The sequence below is a fragment of the Brachycentrus maculatus genome, unplaced genomic scaffold, assembly GCF_059751285.1.
Source record: "Brachycentrus maculatus isolate JH-2025_06_01 unplaced genomic scaffold, ASM5975128v1 h1tg000362l, whole genome shotgun sequence".
In the NCBI taxonomy this organism is placed as follows: Eukaryota; Metazoa; Arthropoda; class Insecta; order Trichoptera; family Brachycentridae; genus Brachycentrus; species Brachycentrus maculatus.
Window position 1 is genome coordinate 1,306,818 of NW_028281111.1, and position 27,930 is coordinate 1,334,747.

The 27,930-nt window shown below is 32.2% G+C and overlaps 1 protein-coding gene across 1 annotated transcript in view; it reads left to right on the forward strand.

The window, feature by feature from the left end:
• Positions 1–27,930, forward strand: part of LOC148303568 (acetylcholine receptor subunit alpha-like) — a 207,421-nt gene that overhangs the window by 137,940 nt on the left and 41,551 nt on the right. Inside the window, exons 4-5 of the mRNA XM_088269754.1 lie at positions 4,450–4,494; positions 15,229–15,338. Coding sequence (XP_088125880.1) covers positions 4,450–4,494; positions 15,229–15,338 — 155 coding nt within the window. The remainder of the gene's footprint in view (positions 1–4,449; positions 4,495–15,228; positions 15,339–27,930) is intronic.

Sequence of the window (27,930 nt, forward strand, 5' to 3'; positions counted from 1 at the left end):
AAGGAGCTTAAATCTGTCTCTTCAATAAACAATCTAAGCAAAATTTTAAATCTAAACAAACTTAGGTAATTAACATCAAACATATAGTCTTAATCATTATCAAGTATTTGAAATACTTGATCATGTCAAGTTTTCCTTGGTCTTCCTCTGCTCCTGTTTCCTACTACATATATTCGCCTCATAAATTTGTTTTACCGTTCTTTCCTCTTAAGTTTAAACCATTTCATCACAAATTTGTTAATTTTATCGATAATGCTTTTGCCTTGCATTATTTCCTAATTTCAACATTTGCGCTTCTATCATACATCGCTTTTACGCACATTCGACCGAGGCATTCCATTTTGATTGCATGCAGTCTGCTTTCACAGTGAAGCGCCCTTGAGGTATTATTTTACGAAAATGGCGCTATATAAGTTGTCCAAATTTATTATTATTATTTCACCCTTGTTTTGATAACTGTACGGTTGACTTCCATACATAAGGGTTATAATAATCAGCGAGTATGTATGAGGAGATGTATGAATACGAAAGAGGTGAAGATTTATTTACAGCATTTTGAGTGTGTTTAAATACGTGTTCACAAAATCTGGATTATCTCCAATTACAGGAGTTATTTTCATATTATTTTTTTTAAATCTCATCAAAGATGAAGAAGAATATGGAAGTCTGGGAATTTACGGGGCTGACCTCATAGGCTGGTTTAAGTGATCACTTTACACACGTGTAACATTCACCAATTCTACCCATTATTGACAACAGCACTACTCAAATTCTTGGAAGTTCTATATATATGTGTGGCGTTCTTTTCTCTTTGCCTACTCCTACAGTGAAGCGGCGTTATGGTTAGTTAGTTACTAAGTAAGTAGAGATTTGTAAAATCAACCTCAATTTTTTGCTCTATTTAGGTAATATTCAGGGCGTTGTTGTAGAACAACATATTGGCATTCGTGGTGTTATTCTCTGTTAAGCTGATAAAAAATAACGGTGTAGCGTTCTACGCTTTCTGTCTACCATTGCGGGGAAGTAGCGTGATGCTTAGTTAGTCAGTCTGAATATTTATACTATTCAATAATTAAAGAAAACACTTCGTTTTTTACCACTTGAGTTTTATTATAGACTACATGTTTCAGAAGTTAAACTTCCATCATTCAGGTCTATATAATAACAGACTGAATTATTATACAGACCTGAATTATTATTATTATTATTATTATTATTGAATTGTAGTTATTATACAGACCTGAATGATGGAAGTTTAACTTCTGAAACATGTAGTCTATAATAAAACTCAAGTGGTAAAAAACGAAGTGTTTTCTTTAATTATTGTAACATGTCTTACCACAAAGTTAATGCCGAAACAATAAATAAAATTTATACTGTTCTGTATTGTTAAGGATACTTTTGTATAAATTTGTTTCGAGTACCCCCCAGCTGACGCAAATTTTAATCAAAATCACATTTACAACATTTTGAGTGTGTCCAAGTACTTGTTCACAAAATCTGGATTATCTTCAATTACAGAAGTTTTTTTCATATTATTTTTCTTTTGACATCTCATATTCTTCATCTTTGATGAGATGTCAATTTTTTTTATACATAATAAAATCATATTTGGCTTCTTTTTTTCTCTTCTTGGTGTAGGCCTTGTGGCCTGTTTTTAAGAGCGATTAGCCTCCTGCGATATCGATTGCTAGATGTCGATCCATCTTTTTGTCTGCCCGGAGTCGACTACTTTGACTTAATAAATTCAATAGTATACCATCTAAATAAACTCTTTGAAGATAAAAATAATGGTGAAGTGTTCTTTGCTCTCTTTCTATCCTTGTGTGGAAGAAGCGTGATGCTAAGTTCGTTAGTCTGAATAATTATACGAGTATTGTTAAGGATCTTTTTGTATAAATTTGTTTCGAGTACCCCCCAGCTGACGCAAATTTTAATTAAAATCACATTTGGCTTAATAAATCCAATATTATACCTTGTAAATATTCCCCTTGAAGTGGACCAGTTTGTGAGATTCGTTTCTAATTGAGTTTGTTTGTTTAGAAGTATCGCCGCTCGGAGATATCAGACACAAAATAAAGTCCTGTAAATATCTCCTTCGACGTGACCGGCTTAACATTCGGCTAAAGTCTAACTTTATTACAACTTTTGGTATCCTCCCAAGATATTTTATACAAACAGAAATCAAGCCGAAGCTCGATGTGAAAAATATAATACCTCCTAATTTGGTATTAAGATATTTTAAATTAATTCTTTTACAAGGATCTTAACTTGAGATGAAAAAAGAAAGAATATTTAAATAAGTAAATATATATTTGAAAAAATATGGAAGTTTGAGTGTCCCTTGGCTTATGACCTAGCAGTGGGTGGCTTAAATGATCACTTTTTTACACTCTTATGACGTTTATCATTTTCACGATTATTCAAATCAATATTGCAAAAATTTTTTGGACTTGTACATATATAAGCAATGGTACTGAATCCCTTTCACATGAAATTTCTTAACTGATAGCTCCATAATCAGCCATGTTTCCAAATTTATTAAAATCCAAGTAACATGTGAAAGGTTTCCAAGGCCATTGTATATAAACAATTTTTTAAAAAGCAGTATGGATGTTTAATAATAGTCAGAATTGTGAACGATACGAAATGATCAATTTATATTTAACAATTTATTTATTTTCTTTAATCATTGTAACATGTCTTACCACAAAGTTAATGCCGAAACAATAAATAAAATAACAATTTATCCAGAAAAAAATTCGTCATTAGTCCTGGGATGCTCAGACTTCCATCTGCTTTTAAATGTAAAATGATTCATCTTAAATTGAGACACCTTTAATTTTGTTATGATGTTTACGACTAAAAATATTCATATCAATATTTTTAATTTTTTTTTATAGCATTTACTTTGATGTGCACTTAAGGCTGAGGTCTAACATGCACTAAAAATGTTTGTTAAACTAAGTCAAGATTATAAAGGCTAAAAGGAGTAGGCGGGGTCCTAAGTAATGGTGACAAATCAAGCTTAATCAATTTTGTTAAATCAAATAGTAAACGATAAAGAACATTATTTGGCTTATTAATGCGTGATATTTTTAAGGAACTTCTTTATATAAAATATTTCCATATTTGAGATGCTTTAACAACTTTTCCGAATTCGTCATTCATCTCATAGATCATGTTTTTAACACAGGGTAAAAATATTGAAAAACAACAGTAAAGGGTTAAAACCTTAAAATATGAATTTTTCCTGAAGTGAAAACATCCACACTTTTTTCGTTAATAAAACTTTTTCATTCCTACATTGGCTAAATTACACTACGAAACGTAAACCGAATATTCATAATCGGGGATAAGATATGTCTACCAAATAATTTAACAAGTTTATTTATCAATTTGAAACAGTGTAGTTCATTAGCTTTTGTAATTTGTAGACCGCATGCTGTTAAACATTATGTGAAACATACGTTCGTGACATGAGGGCAGAGGGCAGTGTAAGCAGAGTTTTCTGGTTAATGTTAACAAAACGGAATAATACGTTCATTCACTGTACTTTGTTTAAATAATGGGCAGCAAACAATGGTCATGAATTTTATATGTGTTTAGATCTACGTTCTGCCTAGAATCCCCATTTTGGGGTATATTGTATTGTAACCAAAGCATTGTGCGGGTAAATTGGGTTACTATTCAAGCCGACGTTTTTTCTTCGTCAATCATTGTGGACAAACGTGTTACGCGGGCTGACTAGTTAGTTTTACTGTGGATCAATTCCACTCATAATTCTTCTCTTCTTCGTGACTCTATCCCTACTTCAGCTTATCGTTTTTGTAGACTGTTGAGGTCAGCTCTCCTAGTCCTCAGGTTGTAGATATGTCCTTTTATCATGGACAACGTCACCTAGGCCAAGCCTTCGAATCATGTTATCTTTCTGTAGCATCCGTGATTTTATTTTATCTTTCTCTAGATGTCTTTCTAGAAAAATCCATGGCAAATACCTACATCAAAATATGTTCAGGTTCTCTGCGTCATATGTGGCCATATCATCTCAATTGCCATCTTAATAATGTGCAAATAAAAACCTTTTGTCACTCGTTTTTCAGTTATTATTTTTCTTCTTTTTCTAACCTTTATTCACACTCAACTATGTAAAGGGTCGCATTAAAATCGTGCGCTATTGGTCGTTAATTATATAAAATAACATGCAAAGTAACCATTCCAGTACTCTAGGTGCCTGTACAGGGTAGTAATAAATAAATCATCCCTGAAAGGATTTGCAGGTTTCATTAAAAAAATCTATATCATCATACCACAAAGTTCATATTGCTTTTGAAATACAGTATAAAATATTGTGAATGAACTTTGAGTTCTTTGTAATATTAATGAAATACTCGAATGAACAATGTGATAATTTATAATTTGTATTTAATTTAATTATTTTTCTTTCAGAACTTGAAGAATCAGATCATGACAACGAATTTATGGGTCGAACAGGTAAATAAAATAATTCATATGTTAAAATATTTTAGTATGTTTTATATGTAGTAGAGAAGACCTACAGGAGTAACTGTCATAAGTGAATAATGTGTGCAAAGAAAGCGATTTGCTGATGAAAATGCACCAAATCCAAAGTCATGGTTTTTGAAAAAGATGAATGTACCTCTAGGTGTAAAATAGTTGTCAATGGAAAATTTTTAAACAAGTTCATAGGCGGTTTCGTATATTTGGGGAGTATGTTTTCTAGGGATGAAAGTGTTGATGAAAATATAGAAAGGAAAGTGAATACTGGGAACAGAGTACACGGCGCACTGAAGTCAGTTACAGCTAATAAAAACTTTTCAGCGAGAGCTAAACTGATAGTACACAACAGAATCCTGGTTCCAACCCGTATGTATGGAAGCGAAGAATGGAGTTAGTAAAAGAAGGATATAAGAAGACTGAATGCAGTCGAAATACGATCTGTCAGATGAATGTGCAGCAAAATAATGTCGAATGGATGTTTGAAATGTGAAATAAAGAAAAGGATACAAGGCTGAGATAAGCATTATCGATAAAATTTAGAAAAGTGTATTGAGATGGTTTGGACATGTGGAAGGAATGAGTGAGGAAAGAACGGTAAAATAAATTTATGATGCTAATGCAGTTGGAAAAAGAGGAGCAGAGGAAAATCAAACTTGACGTACTTGAGAATGTCAACTACTTACAAGCGATCAAGTCAAGAGTTAGAATAATTGGCGAGTACGTATAAGGAGATGCATACACAGAACAATGTGTCGTTCTATTCTCTCTGCCTACCCGTGAAGGGAAGCGGTGTGATGGTTAGTTAGTTAGTTTCATATGTAGTTTTAGTATTACTATCCATTCTACTGCATGTACTCTCGCCTGGATAACCACCCGTTTGGTTAGTCACTAATATTCTCCAAAATCCCGCAGAAGTATGGAAAATGTCATCCAATATCCGTGGATGGAAATCATATGCTCTAGAGCCGTTATTGTATTACTATGAGGACCGTGGACAGCTGAGAAAATATATTTTTACCGATTTTCAATCGAAATTTTCCTATTTTAAATGCTATTTTTTTTTTAAATCTCAAAATAGATGAAGAAGAATATGGAAGTCTGGATATTTACAGGGTTTAGAGTTATCATAGGCTGGTTTAATGTTCACTTTACACGTTTACCTATGATTGACAATAACTTCATATCACAAAATAGTGATTGTCCTGACGAAGAGACGGGCACGTCTTGAAACCGGGAGGCTAAAAATCTCGGTGAGTGTTATATACTAATATAACTTAAAAAAAAATATTTATAAAATAGTAATTGAGCTTTAACCCTATTTACTAACTGAGTGTTGTGAAGAAAAAATAAAAGAAAAAATAAATTGGAAACACAGTTTTCAAAAAAGTGTGTTTTTAACTTAATAAAAAAAACAAGCCTTTTGAACAAGTAAATAAAAAAATATTTACTTTTGCCGCATTCGTGTACGGTCCTCTTTTACCGTGTTTGTGTTAAAATAACAACCACAGATAAAAAACAAGAGTGCTGATTACGTGATACGAGTATGTCCATGCCGCTAGCGATGTCGTTTTTTCATTATACATCAGTTAAAATGTAAAACACCCCTAAATGAGCGATTTAATTACAAAACGGATGTTACATGGACAGCGGGGTTGTTCATCAAACAATATATTTGTTAATCCAGGAAACACGTGACTGCTATGTTAAATTTGTAATAAATCATCGAATTTGTAAAAGGATTAAAAAAAAATTGAGAGTTATGTCTGGTGGATGGGATAAGGCATTACTCAACCAAATCCTATCCTCTGTTCGATTCATCTCTTTTCATTTGATGTACTGTATATTTTGAGAGCAAATTATAAGAGAATGATAATGATTCAATTAATTTGAATTCAATTTATTCAATAATAATTAATATATACATAACATACTTAAATTGAATACGTACATTGAAAACATAAATTTTAAAGTAAGAGAGAGGACTTCTTCTTCTTTTTTTTTCTAGCTACACCCCAACTCATCGTCTTTGTAGACTGCTGGGGTCAGCTCTTCTTGTCCTCAGGTTGTAGGTCCTTTTGTCATGGACCACGTCACCTAAGCCATGTCTGCGAACCATGTTTTCTCTTTGTAGCATCCATGAATTTTTGGTCCTCGTATAGATATCTTTCGAGGGAGATCCATTTCTATTCCCTAAAAGTAAGCAAGAGGACCCCCTTTTTAAATCTAAGTTTTACTCAGTAAATACCACTTTTTCTTAAAATCGATTGTGACACGTGTTTCGATGCATTCTGCATCATTTTCAAACACCGTTTGTGAAGCTTGTTCTTAATTTTAGACTTAGAGAAGACTTTTGTTAAAGATGTAAATATAAGAATCCCTCTTTAGAATACCCCCTCAGACACATGGAACAGATCAATCTCCTGTCTATATCAATATGATACAGACAGGAGAGTGAATGCTGGGAACAGAGTTTATGGTGCATTTAATTAAGTTATAGCAAATAATTCCCTATCAGCGAAAGCTAAACTGGCAGTACACAATGGAGTTCTGGTTCCAACACTAATGTATGCAAGTGAAGCATAGAGTTGTCGAAAGAAGGATGAAAGTAGACTTAATGCATTCGAAATGCGTTCGGATGAGCAACAAAATGTTGTATAATAGATATTCGAATGGTGATGTAAGGAAAGAATACAAGGTGAGATAAGCATTATCGACAAAATTAAAATATTGTATTTGTTTAGGCGTTTTCAAACAAGGTAGATCTCGTAGTTGAACCATAATGTCGGGTTGTGGTCCCGTAGTTAGTGTCGCGGACTCTTAAGTCAGAGTTTCTCGGTTCCAACCTACTTCACCACAATTTGCTACCTATTTCTGATAATGAGCCGCTTAGGCTTAGTAATTTTTTTTTGTAAATATTAAAAACACAAACGTTTCTCTTTTCTCGAATACTTTGTGGCACATTTTGTAAACTTTACAAAATAAAACAACTTTGTTTTAACCACTTTTTATTCATACATCAGGGTTTATGTACTAATTCTAAAACATTGAAATACTCATAGTTAGGTTAGTTGATGACAAGGTTCTTGTCGAAACCGGTTGGAAAAAGAGTACAAATAAAAAGTGATTAAACAACGTTATTTTGTTTTATAAAGTTTATTTCTCTTTCATTCAACGTAAATAAATGTACGGCAATCAGCTTTATGCTCAAATCATTTAAGTACGAAAGAAAAAAATATCATGGTTTTCATGTTTTTAAAAAATAAAATCGCTTTTCAAACGTGCTAAAAAATAAATAACATCATTTAAAAACACACGAATTTTTCTCGTTTTTATTTAGTACAGTGATATTTTAAAATAAATTTGCATATGGTATAATGCTGACGATATTGCTCACTCCTTTCAACAACGTCATATATCAAAAATCGTAAATTTTCTGTTGTCCATGTTTTCAAAATGCCCAGAAAATGTACTATATCCCAGCAAAAGCGGTATATTTTTACTTAATATTTACCCGTTATAGGGCAGAAAGTGTTGTTTTTGCATTTTGAAGAATTGTTTAATAATTTTTTTATATATACAAAAAAAAATCAAATGGAGAAAAAAAATTCAGGTTTTATCTATAAAGATATGTTGCACAGTGATATGTTCAATAAGTGGCTTGATATTTATTTTAATTACATTTTATTATATTTTTAATGTATAAAAACGATTTTCTGAAAAATCTAGTTTTTTATATACGATGTTGTTAAAGGAGTGAGCGATATGTTATTTTTTCATACACGCGTCAATGTCAACTTTTGGATAAAATTCTCTCAATAATTTTGTAAAATAATACATCCTCGCAGGCTGTTCAATTGGATAGATACTAAATGCAAATTGCCTCTCTGTCCGTATTGAGTCTGCCTGCATGGAGCTCAGCTGAGCCCGTATACTCGTAAAAAGCCACATATTGGGATTTTATATCGAATTTTCGAGTTTCACATTTCTGGTATCGATATGCAGTGTCATGCTAAAAGAACGCCGCAGTCTATTAGCAATTGGCAATACAAAAAGGATTTTAAAATGTTTTTACCAAAATTACTTGTTTGGCGTAATTCTTTAGTTATTTTTTTTTACGAAAAACGCTTCACTTCAAACCCTTATCTGCACCCCAATGGTGCATAGGGTACTGCATCATATAAACGCAGTGTTATCTTGCTCGTTAACGCATGACGGAATTCGTTTCAGGTACCAGTCCAGGGTAATATTGTATTAATATTAGAGTGAAAAAATCACTTACATTTATATAACCCTCCCTGGGAATCGAACCCAAGACCTCCAGAACGGTAGCCGAGCGTGCTGGCCATTACAATACGGAAGCGGACAAACAATTTGTAACGCAAAATAAGCAAGTAAAAAGAAGAAAAAAATCACAAATTAAATATTATTTTGTATTTTAATTTTAGTTTATTTTTTAACAAAAATTACGGAAAAATATTTATCTTGCATAATTCTTCTTTAGTATTTGTTACATTAGAAACATTACGCAAAGTAAGTAATTCATTTAAAGAAGCAAAATAATACGTATTTTGCGTAATTCTTTCACGAGTAATATTTTTCTAAATCTACTTTTCCATCTTCATAATGAGTATTTAAAGCCTTAAAGATGATCACTCCTGCGCTTCAGGGACCAGTCTAGGGTAATATTAAATGAATATTGCAGTGTGAAATCACTATTAAATATTTATTTATTTTCAACCCCCTCCCCCAGGGAATCGAACCCGTTACTTCCAGCATGGTAGTTAACTTAGTAAATACCACTATTTCTTAAAATGTATCATTATCATATGGTGTTTTGTGATGCTGAATGTATCAAAGCTATACGATAGAATTCAAAAAAATAATGGTTTTTACCATATAAAAAGTAATTAAAATTTATAAAAATAATGCTTTGAATGGTATTAATTGGTTAAAAAGTAACATAAAACTAAAATCAAATTACATATAAAAATTATGCCTTGCCTTGTATTAATTGAGTAAAGGGTTACATAAAACTTAAATCGTAAAACTTATTAATTGGATTGGGGAATAATTGGCAAAGAACCCTGTTTGAATAAAAAACGATATCATTATTACTCTTGACCGTTTTCGCGGGGTTCAGCAAACGAACGGACTACCTTTCGCAGTATTGGGTGTCGTAAAACATAACATTACCAGTTCTGTCACGTTGCGCAGTCGGTGTGATGTTTTGTGACCCCCTTGTAACGCCCGGACGAGGGACACAAATTTTAATGATCCCCTTTCCCGCTTTTTAATCCGACACGCCATAACTTACGTCAAAACGTAACAAAATGGCGGCAAAACCTAACGAAATGGCGGGAAAGCCGAATGGGAACCAAAAAAGCGCGGTAAAAACGAACCCCAGCGTGACTAAGGAAGATGCATCACATTGACAACGGGATATACGAGTACCTACCTATTAACAACAGAAAGTAAACCATTTGCTGGAATTCTAAAAAAACGCTTGTTTCCTATTATTTAATCCTGAGCTAGTAATAATTGTTTTCCGAGATCTAAATGTAGGTTTAAAACGAAAGTTTTTTTTATATTTTTATTTTTGTTTTTTATTGTTGTTTTAATTTTGTATTTATAGGTTTATAGGGCCTGTTAATGCTTAGATTTCAATTTTCTTCTTCTTCTATGTTTAAATATCAATATAAATCTTGAGATATTTTTTTGTTTATTTACATTGCCATATATTTAGTCGATGGTCTCGTTTAACACTCAGAATATACTTATTCAACTAACTAACTAACTATCACCTCGTTTCTCCATAGATATAGGCAGAGAGAATAGAATGCCACATCAATGTGTAGTTGCAAACAATCTTCCCCTCTTCCACATTTATGTATCTCCTAATACATACCCGTCGATTATTCTCACTCCTATCCTGACCACACCCAAGTACCTACAGTACTTTTGCCCCTATATTCAACTATATTCGCCTCATAAATTTGTTTTAGTGTTCTTTTCTCACTAATTCGTTTTGCATGTCAAAACCATCTCAACGTACCACTCCCATTTTTATTTGATATGCGTATATTTAAATACATTAAATAACAGTAAAATAAAATAATGCATATAAAATGTATAATTGAAATGTAACTTTGTTTTAAAATCACTATAAATATTTTGTTATAACATAATTTAAATGTCTACCGGTTTCGAAGCTAACCGCTTTTTTATCAAGACTAATTAATACTAAAACAGTAGATAGTGTTTTAGTATAAATCAGTTATTTACATTTTTAATTAATGTTTTACTTAGTAATTACCACTAATTTGTTAAAATAGTGGTATTTACTATTAAAACTAACTTAATTATAATGTCTACCGGTTTCGAGGCTAACCGCTTCTTTATCAAATCAGTCTTGATAAAGAAGCGGTTAGCTCCGAAACCGGTAGGGAGCATAATAAAGTTATAATAAAATATTTATAGTGATTTTAAAACAAAGTTACATTTTAATTATGAAATGGACAATCACAAAGTTAGTGCTTCAAATATAATATAAATTATGAAAATAAAACATTTCAAAATAGAGCTTTGTGAAATAGAAAATCTTATTACCTTCAATAAGACCCTCAACATTTATAAAATGAAACATTTTAATATAGAACTTTGTGAATTACACACACCTTCAATAAGAGGTTACCAGAATAGTATAAGATCTACAGGGATCGTCATTAAGAGCCAACTAAAATTAAATAAAACATCTTAATCCAGAACTTTTGAAAACCATACGTATACCTTATCACATGCACCTTTAATAAAAACTAACTACATAAAATAAAACACTAAAAAAACACGCTGAAATAGAACTTTGTACATCATATGCACCTTTAATTAGAACCAAACAAAATAAAAAATAAAATGTATTGAAATAGAACATTCTGGATCGCATGTACCGATAAAAGCTAACTCAATGCTAGATACGCCATACAAGTTCAAAAGGCTTGTAAATAGAGTAAAGGACTGGTTTAGTTATCCGCACCACCAAATGGATCGTGATAGAAAAAATCTACGTTGTAACTAGGGACGAAATGGATGTAACATACGGATGCTTTCTAGCATTTCGCTTACACAGTTATATTTTAACGTTCTTTTTCTGGAAAAACAAAAAAAAACTTGAAAATTTGGAATAATGAATTGTTATATTCAATATACTTGCATTTTTGCATTCTCTTTTAATCTGCAAATGTACGCTAAAAGTACGATTATTTTAACTTTTTATGATTTTTAGTTAAAATAACCTTACCTTGTCTGGCTTCAAAAAGTCGGTAATTTGTGCGTTAAACTTCCGTGCTGGAGTCCCAGGTCCGATTCTTAGGGGGGTCAAAATAATTATGTGTGATATTTCGTTAACTCTTATGTTTATATAATATTATCCTAGACCTGAAGTGCAGGGATGATCGCCTTTGCCTTAGTACATTTTACGATTAAGATAACACTGTTTCTTTACTATACTGTGCCCTTTGCACCATTTTTAAATAAATAAAGACTTTTGCAAAAAATGTAATATTCAAATTAAAGATTTAAAAAGTTCATAATTTCCCACAATTATGAACTTTTTTTAACAAACTCTTAATTTTTCTAGATGTGCGGCAAAAGTTTGTTTTGATGACCGATGTTATGCTAGATACCTTCCTAAGTAATGCAAGGAACTGATTGGCCGCATTTGATTTAGAATGACTTCTTTAACTGACTCTTTTTTAAGGTAGTCGGTCAATTTTTTCACCATTAAATTTTACATATCAATTCTACAATGCTTTCTTATAGATTTTTGGTAGCTGTTTAAATTTTCTCGTCATTACGGAGGTATAAATATCGCTCACTCTTTTCAAGAACGTCATAAATAAATAAAAAATATAAATTTTCAGTTGTGCATGTTTTCGGAACGCCCAAAAAATGTGCTATATCCCAGTAAAAGAGGCATATTTTTAACTTAATATTTACTTGCTACAGGGCAGAAAGTGTTGTTTTTGCATTTTGAAGAAAAGGTATTGTTTTTTTTTAAATATACTTTTATTTTTCAAATGGAGAAAAAACCTTCAGGTTTTACCTTAAAAGATCTGTTGTGCAGTAAAAAGTTCAATAAGTGGCTTGATATTTATTTTTTATACATTGTATTATATTTTTAAACTTTAAAAACGATCTCAAGTTTATTGATTTATGACGTTTTTGAAAGGAGTGAGCGATATGTGAATACAATATTGATCTAGTCCATTAGCTAAGATCCAGGTGTCATTTCAGTACATTTATCATTCCTTTTGATTGTCAACCACTACCCCAGTTAAACAGAGTGCAACAACAAGCTTTGGCATCTCGCTTTAATTGAATTCCCGTTGCTGGGTCACTATTTACTAAGCCCAAATGAAATCTGCAACGCTAACGAGTACCAGACCAAAGAATCTTGTTGAATTTATGGTACAATCGTTATTTTCTGCACTTGGATATATAATTGGATACATAAAGAAAATATGTTGGTTGAAACGGTGAATATTTTATAGAAATTTTTAAATTGAGATATTAAATGCAAAATCGACTACAATAATAAAGCAACCAAGAATAAAAAGCATTATATTTCAATTAATACAAACTAGAAAAAGTAAGGAATGGAGCTTTGCAAGAAAAAATCTCTATATGTACTTAAGACTGGCCTGAAAACTTATAATGTTTGAGATACTTTTAAATTTTATTAAATTTACTTTCTATTAGATTGATAGTGACTTTAAAAAAAGATTTTTTTCCTTGAGGCCCAGTATTCGTTAAGTTGCAATTAATTTTTCTCTAAATCCAGGTAAAATATTTAAGCTATTGGTCTTTTCTTATAAAACCGTTTTTGCATTGAAAAAATACGTTTTTACTCGAAATAGTTATATGGTTTCGAAAAGGTAAGGAGTCAATAAAATTAAAGAATATTTTTTGTATATACATTCTAAAAAACAAAAAAAAAGCAATATACATATGCCATTTATATTATCTTCTGAATTACAAAAATATGGAGTAAATAGCTCTTATAATACTAAAGTCATCGAATTAAAATTGATGCGGCTAGGTTAAGATGTAAAAAAGTAATTACATTAAAGTTCTCGCAGTTTTCACCATTATTTTAATATTTACGAGTGCAGTATATAGTATCGGGCTCCGATTTGCATCGCGTTGCACTGTAAACATTGCAATTTCGTCAGAGCAATAAAATCTGCGCGCCCGATTTACTCCACCCATATTTCATAACTTTATTTTCTATTACACAGCCTTTGAGATATTTGGATGTTTTATTTTTACCCATATAGCTTTTTTTATGCGGCTATATAAAAATCGACAGAATTTTGATATTTCAACAATCCGAATGACACAAACGTCCTACTCTTCCTTCTTAAAATCTTTCAGCAAAAAATACTCATGGAACTAATAATGAATAATTTCATGTCAAAAAACATTTATTTTTAAGGATTTGACTGTTATGTACCTATGTAGTTGGAAAAAAACAAGTTACGAAATAATCTGCGGGTATGAGGAGATCAATGAATGTGGAAGCTAATAAGATATTATTTTTGACATCTCATCAACGATGAGGAAGAACTTGGAAGAACTTTATATTTTACATTTTCCCCTTTAGTTAAGTTTAATTTTCTATCTTGTTTGTTTTCTTATTCATGCTTCAGTCTAGTTTATTTTCTACTATCTGACTACAACATTTTGAGTGTGTCCAAATACTTGTTCACAAATCTGGATTATCTCCAATTATATGAGTTATTTTCACATTATTTTTAACATCTCATCAAAGATGAAGAAAAATATGGAAGTCTGAATTGGTGAATGTTACACCTGTGTAAAGTGATCACTTAAACCAGCCTATGACGGTCGTCAGCCCCGTTAATGCCCAGACTTCCATATTCTTCGTCATCTTTGATGAGATGTCAAAAAATAATATTAAAAGCATTAACTAATTTTAACATGTGTATTCAACGATAATTAACCTTTATTCTTACTAAAATTATGTCCGAATCAAAAGTGTAATAGTTAGCATGTTTGACTGGCACACTGTATCAATGCATAGGATAAATTATAATTTTAATTATAATATGACCAGATTATTTATTTACAGCACTTAGAGTGTGTCCAAATAATTGTTCACAAAATCTGGATTATCTCCAATTACATGAGTTATTTTCATATTATATTTCTTTATTATTTTAATACTTCTATATTCTTCTTCATCTTTGATGAGATGTCCTGTAAAAATAACTCCTGTAATTGGAGATAATCCAGATTTTGCGAACAAGTATTTGAACATTATTTATTGATTCGGCATTAATTTTGTGGAATGACATGATTACTTTATTAAAATTAAACACTTGAATAATCCACTTTACCGAGTTTTATTTTTATTTACGACTAGTTTCGAAAACGACAATTGTTTTCATCTTCTGGTACAATTTAATTAATTAGTTGATTTGTACCAGAAGATGAAAACAATTGTTGTTTTCGAAACTAGTCGGAAATAAAAAAAACTCGATAAAGTGGATTATTCAAGTGTTTAATTTTAATAAAGTATTTGAACACACTCAAAATATTGTAAATTAATAATTAATCACATTTAGGATGTTACGAATGGTTTTAAAGATATAAGTAAGTTTTGTTCACATTTTGTTTTCTTCTTTGCAGAGCTGGTTTGACTACAAGCTGAAGTGGGATCCCAAGGAGTACGGGGGGGTGGAGATGCTGCATGTTCCATCTGACCACATCTGGAGACCAGATATAGTTCTGTACAACAAGTAAGTTAGTTACTGGGCTTTATTAACTAATTCAATATACGACGACTAGGACAGAATTTGCACTTCGATCTTATTAAAAGTGTCGGGTTGTGGTCACGTGGTAAGTATCACGGACTCTTAAATCAGAGTTTCTGGGTTCGACTCCACTCTACCACTATTTGGTAACTATTTAAAAAAATGAGACACTTAGGCTCACAGAAATCGTATGAAGTTGAAGTATTTTTGTAAATAATAATAAATAATAAAACCCTTATCCGCACCCCAATGGTGCATAGGGCACCATTGGGGTGCGTTTATTTGACGCAGTATTATCTCGATCGTTTACGCATGAAGGAAAGGTGATCAGCCCTCCGCTCTAGGTACCAGTCCAGGGTAATATTGAATAAATATAACAGTGAAAAAAATCACTTATATTTATTTTACCCCCCTTGGTAATCGAACCCGGAACCTTCAGAACGGTAGCCGAGCGTGCTAACCATTACATTACGCAGGCGGACAATAAATAATAAAAACATAAATATTTCCCTTCTAAAAATTAAAAGAATAAATAAAAACACAGTCCTAAATAAAACAGCTTGCATATTATAATGATAATGTAAAAAATTGGATGTATTTTTATTCGTTTTTGTAGTGTATTAGTAAATACGTTTGGCTGACGTGCTGGCGACCCTAATTCAATTCTCATAGCGGTCAAAATAAAATAAATAAGTGATTTTCATTCTCAAATTTATTTTAAATCACCCAAGACTGAAACAAGAAGCGCAGGTCTGATCACACTATCTTCATGAAATTAACGATTAAGCTAACACTACATCAACCAAAACAAAAACAAAAAAACTTTTTTTGTCATTCAATAATAAATAATATTTGAAAGAAGTTATATTTTCATAAATATTTTAAGACACATTTACAAATTTTGTTAATATGTTAGGATTTAGATTACTATAATCCGTCCGCCTCCGTAGTGTAATGGTCAGCATGCTCGCCTACCGTTCTGGAAGTCCCGGGTTCGATTACCAGGGGGGTTTAATAAATATAAGTGATTTTTTCACTCTAATATTTATTCAATATTACACTGGACTGGTACCTGAAGTGGAGGGCTGATCACCTTTCCTTCATGTGTAAACGACCGAGATAACACTGCGTTTATATGAAGCAGTGCCCTATGCACCATTGGGGCACGGTAAGGGATTTATATATATATGATTATATAATTGAAATTAATTAAGAGATCATAACGAAATTTAATTCAGTTATGATTGTGTTTAATCAGCGTGTTATAACCGTTTTTTAAAACATCGGTAGAGAAAAGTATATCCAAAAACAATTATATTTTTTATGGTTGATTTATTACTTTTTATGGTTGTACTAATGTAAATAAATGCGCAGTTTTATCTACCATAAAAAATATTATTTCACAAAGAAATCCACGTCCAAAATCCCTTAAATCTGAAGCTAGTTCGGGTTTTCATCAGCTAGAATACAGCAGTGGGAAATTGGGCCGATGCAATAAATGATACCAATCTGAAGATTTACTATGCAGATTTCTGCTCGAAGCAGTTCATTTCACACTCATGAAAATTGCTAGCAGGAAACGGATATCCGTTAACCCGTTATCAAACTTTAAAAAAATTGTGCAAGAAAAACACTGAATAAAATATTAATTTATTTTACATCATACTCATAAAAACAAATTACAATTTACAATAATCTGCCCTCAGAGTTATTTAACTTTTTTTTATTTTTATATATTATTTTTTTTATTGGACACTGTCTATCCTCACTAGGTATTTGGAGATACCTGTTCTGAGGTAGGCAGGGTATGTTTATTCTTTTTATAATACAGCTTTATATATTTTTAATGATAATATAAAAGTGGTAAGACTGAAATAATATGAAATAATAATTATAAAATGAAAGCAAATAGAGAGTTGAACTAAAAGAAAAGTAAAACTATGTAAAAATAAAATTTCAAATGTGTCCAAATACTTGTTCACAAATCTGGATTATCTCCAATTATAGGAGTTTGACATCTCATCAAAGATGAAGAAGAATATGGAAGTCTGGCATATGTTAATAAAAAACTTCTTCACATCTCACCAATAGATGTGTCTAGTGAAATTCTAGTGATTGGAGAACAAGGTTTCTAAATTGGTTCACATATATAGAACTTCCGAGAATTCGAGTAGTGTGGTTGTCAATAATGGGTAGAATTGGTGAATGTTACACGCGTGTAAAGTGGTCACTTAAACCAGCCTATGACGGTCGTCATCCCAGTAAATGCCCACACTTCCATATTCTTCTTCATCTTTGATGAGATGTCAAAAAATGTGAAAATAAAATGTTATTCATTCGACAGTCACTTTGTGGTAATATCAATCCATTTTTAATTTGAATTTTACTTGATAAAATAAGAGTATTTCATAGAATCTGTTGTGACACGTGTTTAGATGCATACCGCATCATTTTCAAACACCGTTTATGACATTTTATATATTGTTTCGGCATTTACTTTGTGGTAAGACTTGTTAAAATGATTAAGGAAACACTTTTTTATACCACTTGAGTTTTTTAATGACTATTAGTTTCGGAATACAATTACCGTTTATGACAATTTTGAAAATCTTTTGTGACTTCTAATCAAATAGGACATGGCCGAATGATGTTCTATTTTAGACTTATCCATCTGCATTGTCTATTTATGAATAGGTCTTTTATAGTTAGTTTAGTTATTTAATGACTTTGTGGGTAACGGAAGCAGGTTGTTCAACTATATTGTATGGCATAGTAATCCAAGTTCTTTTGACCAAATATGTATGTGTTTGGTTTTGTTTGATGTTTTTCTGTGTTTTGGAGTTCTATGTACGTTTCCATAAAGTGTGTTGATTGTGATTTGGGTGTGTGAGGAGGTGCTTTCGTTATGTTAGAGTAATTCTTTAATGCATATGTAATAATAATAAAACCCTTAACCGCACCCCAATGGTGCATAGGGCACTGCGTCATATGAACGCAGTGTTATCTTGATCGTTTACACATGAAGGCAAGGTGATCAGCCCTCCGCCTCAGGTACCAGTCCAGGGTAATATTGAATAAATACGACAGTGAAAAATCACTTATATTTATTTTACCCCCCTTGGGAATCGAACCCGGGACCTCCAGAACGGTAACCGAGCGTGCTGACCATTACACTACGGAGGCGGACATAAGGATTAATATTCATATACTCGTACGAACACATTATGTTTTTGAAAGTCCCATTCAGTAGTGAAGTGGTAAGCGCGTCTGTCTACCATGCTGGAACTCCAAGATTGAACTTTTTTGGCGGGTTAACAAATAGATGTACATGATTTTTCAAGGTAAAATTTGTTAAATTTTACCCTGGACTTTTACCTTAAGCGTAAGGCTGATCATCTTTTCTTCACGTAATTAACCATAAAAAAACATTGCTTATATCATATACGATGTAGTGCTCTTTGCTTCATTAATTGCGGAAAATAAATCATATTCATAAGTATAAGGATTTTTTTCCCTATTTTACGAATTGAAAATTTTTTATACATGATTTTGCTCTTAATACATTATAATACTTGAATAGCAAGGTCCGCCTCCATAGTGTAATGGTCAGCACGCCTGGCTACCGTAATGGAGGTCCTGGGTTCAATTCTCAGGGAAGGTTTAAATGTATATATATATAATTGTTATTTTTTTTACTCTTATAATTATTCAAGATTACCCTGGACTGGTACTTGAAACGGAGGGCCACCACCTTTCCTTTATATGACACAGTGCCCTATGCACCATTGGGTGCAGATAAGGGTTTGAAAATTATATTAAAATGGGTTAACGCAAAAATCCGTATATCGTGACATAAAAACTTATAAGACAGGTTTCACTATGGCACTAAGTTGCTATAGCACTAAGTTGCTATAGCACGGCTGTAGGCAAAGTAAAAATTGCCATGATTACTACATAATAAGAAGAAAAAGAAAAAGAAAAATAAGAAGAAGAGGAAGAAGAATACTTATACTAATTCTTGGTATTTTAACTCCCACGACTTCGTTTGAAACATAGTTTTCTGAGAGTGGCAAAGTCAGTATTGGGAACTCCACGAAATGCACGCCTTCTGTGCGGTTTCAAGTTTTCATTATGAGAAAACTTGAGTAATTAAATTTCTATATAAATGACCAAGATGGTGGCGTTATTACCGCCAAAATTCAAGTGAACGGGAAGCAAAGACTTTTGCTTGCAATACTAAATGGAGTCATCTTAGATGGTAGAGTCTTGTGAAGTAAATAAAATTAAAATATTTTTTTCGCATGCGTTTTGAAAATGTCAATAACTATTTTAGCATTTCGTAAATTGAATATTCACAGTATGGTACTCCAGTAAAAATCTCTATTCATCACATTCTGAGTGTGTCTAAATCCTTGTTCACAAATCTGGATTCTGAATCTGGACACATTTTTGGAGTTATTTTTATATTTTGAAATCTCAGCATAGGAAGAAAGAAAGGTACAGATGAATAAAGAAGTTTGTGTATTTACAGGGCCTATGACCTATCATAGGCTAGTTTGAGTGATCACTTTATACACGTGAGTAGAATGGCAAAACTATTTTTAACCCTTACCATATTTTAAACGTCATTTTTATTATAAAACACTTAATTGTTTTCTTTTTTTTTGTCAGGAAAATTATACGGAAATAATGAATTTGAACCCCTGCCTTGTTATGTTTATAATTTTGTCTAGCCTCCTACCAGTCAGATGATGTCGATTATAACAAAAACCGGTCACTGGTCAACTAAATTAAAATAACAAAAAACTAAAAAAAAATTATTATGTAAAATGCAGTCCATCAAGAATTGTCATAACATAACTTAATATAATAAAAAATCGTCACTAAATCCACTCTACAACGGGTCGTAAGCCCTGTGATTGACTTTTATTTACTTATTTGTCTTAATTGAGATATCAATATTTATATTTTTATTCACATAGATGTTGTTATTTTATACTATCAATATGAATATGTGAATATGTAAAATGAAATATGAAGCAATATAATTAGTCAAATATGACCATTCTTCACATGTTTTATTAACGAGCAAAATAGTTAATCAACATTTCAAATTAAAAATATTTCCATTTTTTTAATAAAGAGATTAAAATATTGAAGGCAAATGAAAATGAAATGCACTCTGCGCTTTTAAATTGAATCATCTCCATTAGAGGCATACTAGTAACAGATATTGAGTTACTCGAATGCGTGCAGGCTTTGTCGATCATCACAGGCAAGTGACAGTAAAAGCTATCGAGCACATTGCACATGCAACGTTGAAATTTAATTAACTAAAGTGCACGCACGCATCAGTCAATAATTCCCAATTAATTGTGCATCATGTATACAATATATTGTTGCTTATAAGCAACATGGCAAAATATTGCAACGTCTATTTTATAGGCCGATTTCTTGGCCTCGGAATAAACGAGATTGGACGGGGATCAGGACGGGGGTCCAGGCTCTGTTTGAAACGGTTCTAATCAAGGATAATTACAGTAAAACCTCGATATAATGGACTCATATTTAACGAACTTATTTTAAAACTGTCCTACCGCATTCCTAGAATGGATGCAGAAGCATCTAGACTTCCTGACAGACATTAAAATATGGACATTTGATGGACTTATATCTAGGATTACTTGTTCTGCCTAGGATTATTTGTATAATAAAACCTCGATGTAGCGGACATCTATTTAACGGCCTTAGGATGTAACGGCCGTAAAATCCAATCAATGAACAAAAAAGAGCGTAATTTTAATATTTTAAATATCTTTTAGTACACAACCATGATACACGATTTACACGCAACGAAGGTTTGATAGTCCCAAGAATTAACAATAAATATGGGAGACGAACTTTGCAATATATCCTTCCGAACATTTTTAATTTGTTGCCGACGGATGTTAGAGATCAAAATAAAATATGGAATAAAGGCAAAATAAAGGAATGGGTAAATGATCAAGAGTTAATTTTATGAAAATTGTAAAATGTTTATATTCATAATTTTTCTCTCTTTTTTGTGTGTATATTAGGTTAAAATCGTAAAAAAACAGTAAAAAAATTTATCAAAAAAAACTCCACCGACAAGACACACAAGGTGGCTTGGTGAGTCTGCAAAAAAAAATAAAAAAATGGTAACAATTAAGTGTCACCGCATGTATTTTTTTTTTAGCGGCCGTGATAATTATGTCATATGTCTAGCACTACAATCTGAAACATGATTCCGTTCTGGTCGTAGACTGTACCTACCTAGCAGGAGCAACAACTGTAAAAAATGAATTAATCAGTGGTAAGATCACATCTCGACGATCTGATAATATTTATTGACTTTTCGTCAGATAGCGAAGTTTAATTTTATTATACGCATTTTCGTAATTTTAGAGAGTTGATTATTTAAAAAAAACAACAAACTTCAAACAAAATTGCAAACAAAACTTGATTCCTTTTTCAAAGCAGGATTACCGAAAGCAATGGCGTCAAAATCAAACAGCAACGTCACTTCACGAAATTTGAAAAATCTTTCCAGAAGGATTTATTAACCATTAAGTAAACGAATATTATTTATTTATTGATTTGGCGTTTAATATGTAGAACTCCATTTCAATTTATATATAAATTTTAAATCAAACACAGATTTTTTGAGTTAACTAAGTTGTATTTTATTAACAAAAATACATAAAAAATTAATTTAAAATTGCCATGTCAGTAAATTCTTCCTTTCCCAGAAAATAAATATAAGGGTACGTACCTACATCCCCCATTAGCTACTGTTGTCTCACATAAATTATTGCTGCACATGTTAAAACTGTCACTTTTAATTGTATAGCTACATAAGGACCGTAGTCCATTTGATCTTCACATTCGTTTGATAATGCCCTAACAAGGCGAAACAATTGTCACAATATAATTTTTTTATGTGTTTTGTTGATAAAATACAACTTAGTAGACTCAAAAAATCTGTGTTAAATTTAAAATGAATACAAAAACGAATACTGTACACAATTTGTACATATATTTTCCGTATTTTTTTAAATAACGACAATGCTAATGTATATGAATACTTCTGTCACAGTGCCAAATTCAATTATAACCGACTGAAGAGTACAAACAGAATTTTAATGAACTCACGAGTTCATAATGCATCCGCGTTAGGCACCTTTGTATATCTAGGTACAAATAGTACTAACTAACTAATCAACGCTAGGATTCCATGCGAAGTTAACGTTTTAACTACGGAGTGTAGACAACTTAAATTTATATTTTGTATTAAAAGCATTGTTAACTTTGTGGTATGGTAATATAACACTCTCCTTGTTATTCACCTTTAACTTTGTGCAATACTACTTAAAAACACTAGTTCATGACAACCGATTTCAGAATAATAATTCTGATATTTTTCCGACGGTAGTCATGAAGTAAAAGTGGTATTGTACAAAGCGAACAATGAATGTTAAGGAGAGTGTTTACTTAAATTTAATTTCTGGATCTTTATTTCTACTGACTTATCATGAAGATACCGATAAAATTATTGATTTTTTTTGTTGAAAGTAATATTTTAAGTGAATATTATCCATGCTTTGTAGTTATAACATACCTGTTTGTTCCAAGTTTTCCTCGGCCTTTTTCTGTTTCTTTTTCCAACTATATTTGCCTCATAAATTTGTTAAACCGTTCTTTCCTCACTCATACGTTCCACATGTCCAAACTATCTCAAAACACCTTTCTTAATTTCATCGATAATGCTTATCTCAGCCTTACATTCCTTCCTTATTTGACCATTCGAACATCTATCACACATCTTTTTGCTGCACATTCGTCTGAGGGATAGTATTTCGACTCCATTCAGTCTGCTTTCATTCTTCTTAATTCAACTCCGAGCTTCGCTTTCATATGTAAGGATTGGAACCAGGACTCCGTTGTGTACTGCCAGTACATCTTCCGCTGATAGGTTTTTCTGTTCCTCTCCTCACTCTGTTCCAGTTAAATCATCATAAATTTAATATTTTTATCTATTAGCAAACAACGTAAAAGAGGATCAACGCATTAAAATATGTACCTATTCTGTATCCGTGTTGTAATGTGTTAGTCCTTAGAGGTTGGCGTTATTAGCCAGCAGGGTTGAAGGGTGAACGCCCCTGCAGGAAAACTTGACTCCTGTATTAATTATGCATAGTGATTATTATTCCTTGAAGCCAAGTCTCACCCCCTTACAACACGCTACTGTGTTCTATGCTTTACGGTACAGTTATTAGCATGTCGAGTAGCTTGTCTAACGTGATTTTTATACATAAATGTTATTACTTCGTGCAACATACATAAGGTTTTTCAAAACTTGTTTTTAACAGTATTTTGCCATATGGAAATTACAAGAACTTACATTTGATGAACGGAAACCACTTTTTAATTAGCTCAAAAGTTATCAGGAATTGAAAATTAAAATAATGATTAATATTAAAGTGAAAAAAACACATTTATTTTGACCTACCTAGAAATTGAACATGAATCAAATGGAATTGAACACAATTGAATTGAAATAAGGAGTTGAACTAAAATATAAGATAAGAAAAAAATGAATAACCAAATCACGATAATGCATTATGTTTTCCGAAACATGAACAAAAAAAACGTTAGTGCAAAGGCATTGTAACACTTTTCTTATCATTCATTGTTCACTTTGTGTAATACCACTTACTTAACACTGCTTCATGACTACCGGTTTCGGCACAACCATCATCAGGTCAAATATAGACTTATGTAGTCTACATTTGACCTGATGATGGAATTGTTGTTCCGAAACCGGTTGATATGAAACAGTGTTGAAGTGGACGATGAATGATAAGGATAGTGTTTTATACCACAAAGTAAACGCTCTTAAATGCTCTTAAAAAACAAAATATAAAGGTATTAACTACATTTAATTATAATAATAATAATAATAAAACCCTTGTCCGCACCCCAATGGTGCATAGGGCACTGCGTCATATAAACGCAGTGTTATCTTGATCTTTACACATGAAAGAAAGGTGATCAGCCCTCCGCTTCAGGTACCAGTCCAGGGTAATATTGAATAAATACTACAGTGAAAAAATCACTCATATTTATTTTACCCCCCCCTGGGAATCGAACCCGGTTCCTCCAGAACGGTAGCCGAGCGTGCTGACCATTACACTACGGAGGCGGACAAAATTGTTAGGCGTAAATTTAATTATATGGACTAGTATATGTGTGTATTACATTTTTTAAGATCAGGATAACATATGCATGTGAAATTAAAACTTGTATCATATACTTATGTATAAACACATAAAAATATAATATTTTTTAATATTATGTTGTATATTTTGGAGATATGTTTCACCTTCGTTATTCATGCCGTACATTTCATCTTTATTATAAAGCTTGAAGAGATTCCTACGTACACCTTTCGAGTTCTATGTCAACCAGTTTCTTTTCCTTACAAACCACCTAATAAGCACAGTGGATAAAACGTTTGTAAATATTTAAGCTAAATTTTCAACGATTTCATTTTATAAAAATAAGTTATAAATTCACTTATTAAATATAAAACTCTTTTCAAAGTAAGAAATGTACATGTAACAGATGGTTTTACAAAGAATACAGAAAACGTAGGAAAGAGGGGTAAGTTCTATTATAAACTGAAGAGCCCTTGGCTACAAAAGCACTCGGTGAAGTCACTTCCAGATATTCATCCCTTAAGGGAGACTGTGTTTGAAATTCGAAACTATTTTTCGTGTACAGCGCTTTAGATATACCCAAATTGTTGTTAATAATAATGTTAGTTTGAAATTATTCTTCTAACCCTTATCTGCACATTATGGTGCAAAAGATACTAGATCATATAAAAGCAGCTTTATTTCGATCTTTAAATAAGTAAATGAAAGTTCATCAGTCCTGCGCTTCAGGAGCTAGTCTATGGTATCAAATAAATATTACAGAAAAATAATCCCCCCTTGGGAATTAAAGCTGGAACCTCCAACACGATAGCCAATTGCACAAACTTCTTGGCTACAAAAGCGGACATGAGGTGGAGGCGGTCTGGATCTAAGTTCAAAAAAATTTTAATGTGTTTTTATGTGTAGCTCACATGTGGTAAAATTTGGTTGGAATCCTAGCTAATCATCAATAATTTTCCTACTATTTTTACATCACACGTAATTTCACAGATGGCGTTGATTGTTCACCTATCTGAAACGAATCCTGTAATAAGAAATCTATAGAGCTTCCAAAATCAAGTGCTATAGATGCGTAGATTTTATAATTTTGCTCATGTTATAGAAAATTCGTCTACGTTGAAATACATTTTAAATAAAAAAATTAAAACAAATTTCAATCAACACGAACTACGTTTTAAATTGTGTAAATGTATATATGACATAAGTATCGATGCAATGCAAGGATAACAATTTTTTATTTATCTGGGTAGATAAATCTGCATAAAGACAACATTTGGTACCCTAAGAACCATTAAATACGAAGAAGAAATATTAGAATATGTTTTCATGAAAACTTTTCAGTTTTCAGCTGAATTCAAAATACTCTCGTTCATTTCCATACATAATGAATCTGAATACGAAATGTGTGTAGTAAAGTCAAAAACAGGAGAAATTATGGTTGGGTGGTTCAAGGGGTGGGTGGGTGGTTGGTTGGATATTATGTTTTTCCTTCCTGCGACAGAGGAAAAAGTGATTAATTACTTTCTGGGAGATCTATTTCTCGCAAAGAATTCTGAACATACCTTCCAAGCTGAGCTCCTGAATTGTTCATAAAAAGAAATTGACTTATTTTTTCTTCCGACTTTTACCATTTCATCCGCATTTTTATTCAACCGTGTATCTACATCTTCGTTTAAGTGTTTTTCTTAAACACAGTACAATAGTTCCTAAATTTAGTCCAGTTCTGTTTCAAAAATCGACGTTTATCATAATAAATAATATATCGCTCACTCCTTTCAAGAACGTCATAAATCAAGAATCGTCTGTTTTCAGATGTGCATGTTTTTAGAATGCCCAGAAAATGTACTATATCTCAGCAAAAGTGGCATATTTTAACTTAATATTTACCCGCTACATGGCAGAAAGTGGTGTTTTTGCATTCTGAAGAAAAGGTATTGTTTAATTATTTTTAAATATATTAAATATTTTTCAAATGGAGAAAAAAACCTTCAGGTTTTACCTAAAAAGATCTGTTGCACAGTAAAAAGTTCAATAAGTGGCTTGATAATAAAATAATAATAAAATTGGATAACTTATATAGCGCCATTTTCGTAAAAAAATACCTCAAGGGCGCTTCACGGTGAATGAATTGGGGAAAATATTATGGTGGAAATGATTTAGAAAACAAATGTGTTTTTAGTCTTTTTCTAAAGATCATCTCACTCTCACTATTTCTAACCATTGGTGGAAGAGCATTCCACGCCGTCGGTCCTGCAACAGCAAAGGCACGCTCGCCAAATTTAGTGCGTTGCTTGCGAGCTGGTAAGATAACTTTGCCCATTGCAGATGTTGTAGCCGATCGAAGCGTGAGACGTCTATCAACCAATTCATCTGGAATACACAGCTCCTTAAGATACTCTGGAGCCATATTGTGTATTGATTTATACATGAGTAGGCAGAGTTTATACTCAACCCTTTCTGGAAAGCGTAACCAGTGGAGTTTGTGAAGTAGTGGGGTGATGTGACTGAATTTAGAAATTCCAAAAATTAGTCTCGCTGCTGCGTTTAACACTGATTGCAGTCGAGTCATTTTATTGTTTGGTAGACCCGTGTATATACCGTTACAATAATCTACTCTCGATATTACAAACGCATTTATTAATTGACGGGCAGCATCAACTGGCAGATTCTTGCGAATGCTTTTAATTTGCCTTAGCTGATAAAAACATGTACTTGTTGTCTTGCTAATTTGAGTCTCAAGGGAGAGATCAGAATCTAAGAACACGCCGAGCAGTTTGACGGCCGGTGTAGTGGTACTCTTTGGATTGAGTGGTGTCGTGTTATCAATCAAATTCTGTCGTTTAGGTGTGGCTATCCAGAGATGTTCCGTTTTGGACGGGTTTAACGTCAGTCTGTTTTCAGCCATCCATTCTCCTATTCTCTCAATGCACTTATTAATAGAGTCAACAAGTTTATATTTTTCCTCCGGCCTACAATAAAAATAAATTTGAGTGTCATCCGCATAGCAGTGAGACCACAATCCGTGTGACTTTATAATATTTTCTATGTCTTTCGTATATAGAAGGTATAGAAGAGGACCTAGGAATGATCCCTGGGGTACACCAGTAGAGACGGAATGATAAGGGGATTTAACTTTTTGAAAAATGACTGAATATTCACGTTCTCGAAGGTATGAGCAAAACCATGCAAATGCTTTATCACAGATGCCGTATGTCTTCCTCAAGCGTTCCAGCAGAATATTGTGATCAACCGTGTCGAAAGCAGCACTCATATCCAAAAAGGAAACCAAAACAAGGTCACCAGCATCCACAGCAGTTATTATATCAGACAGTACTCTC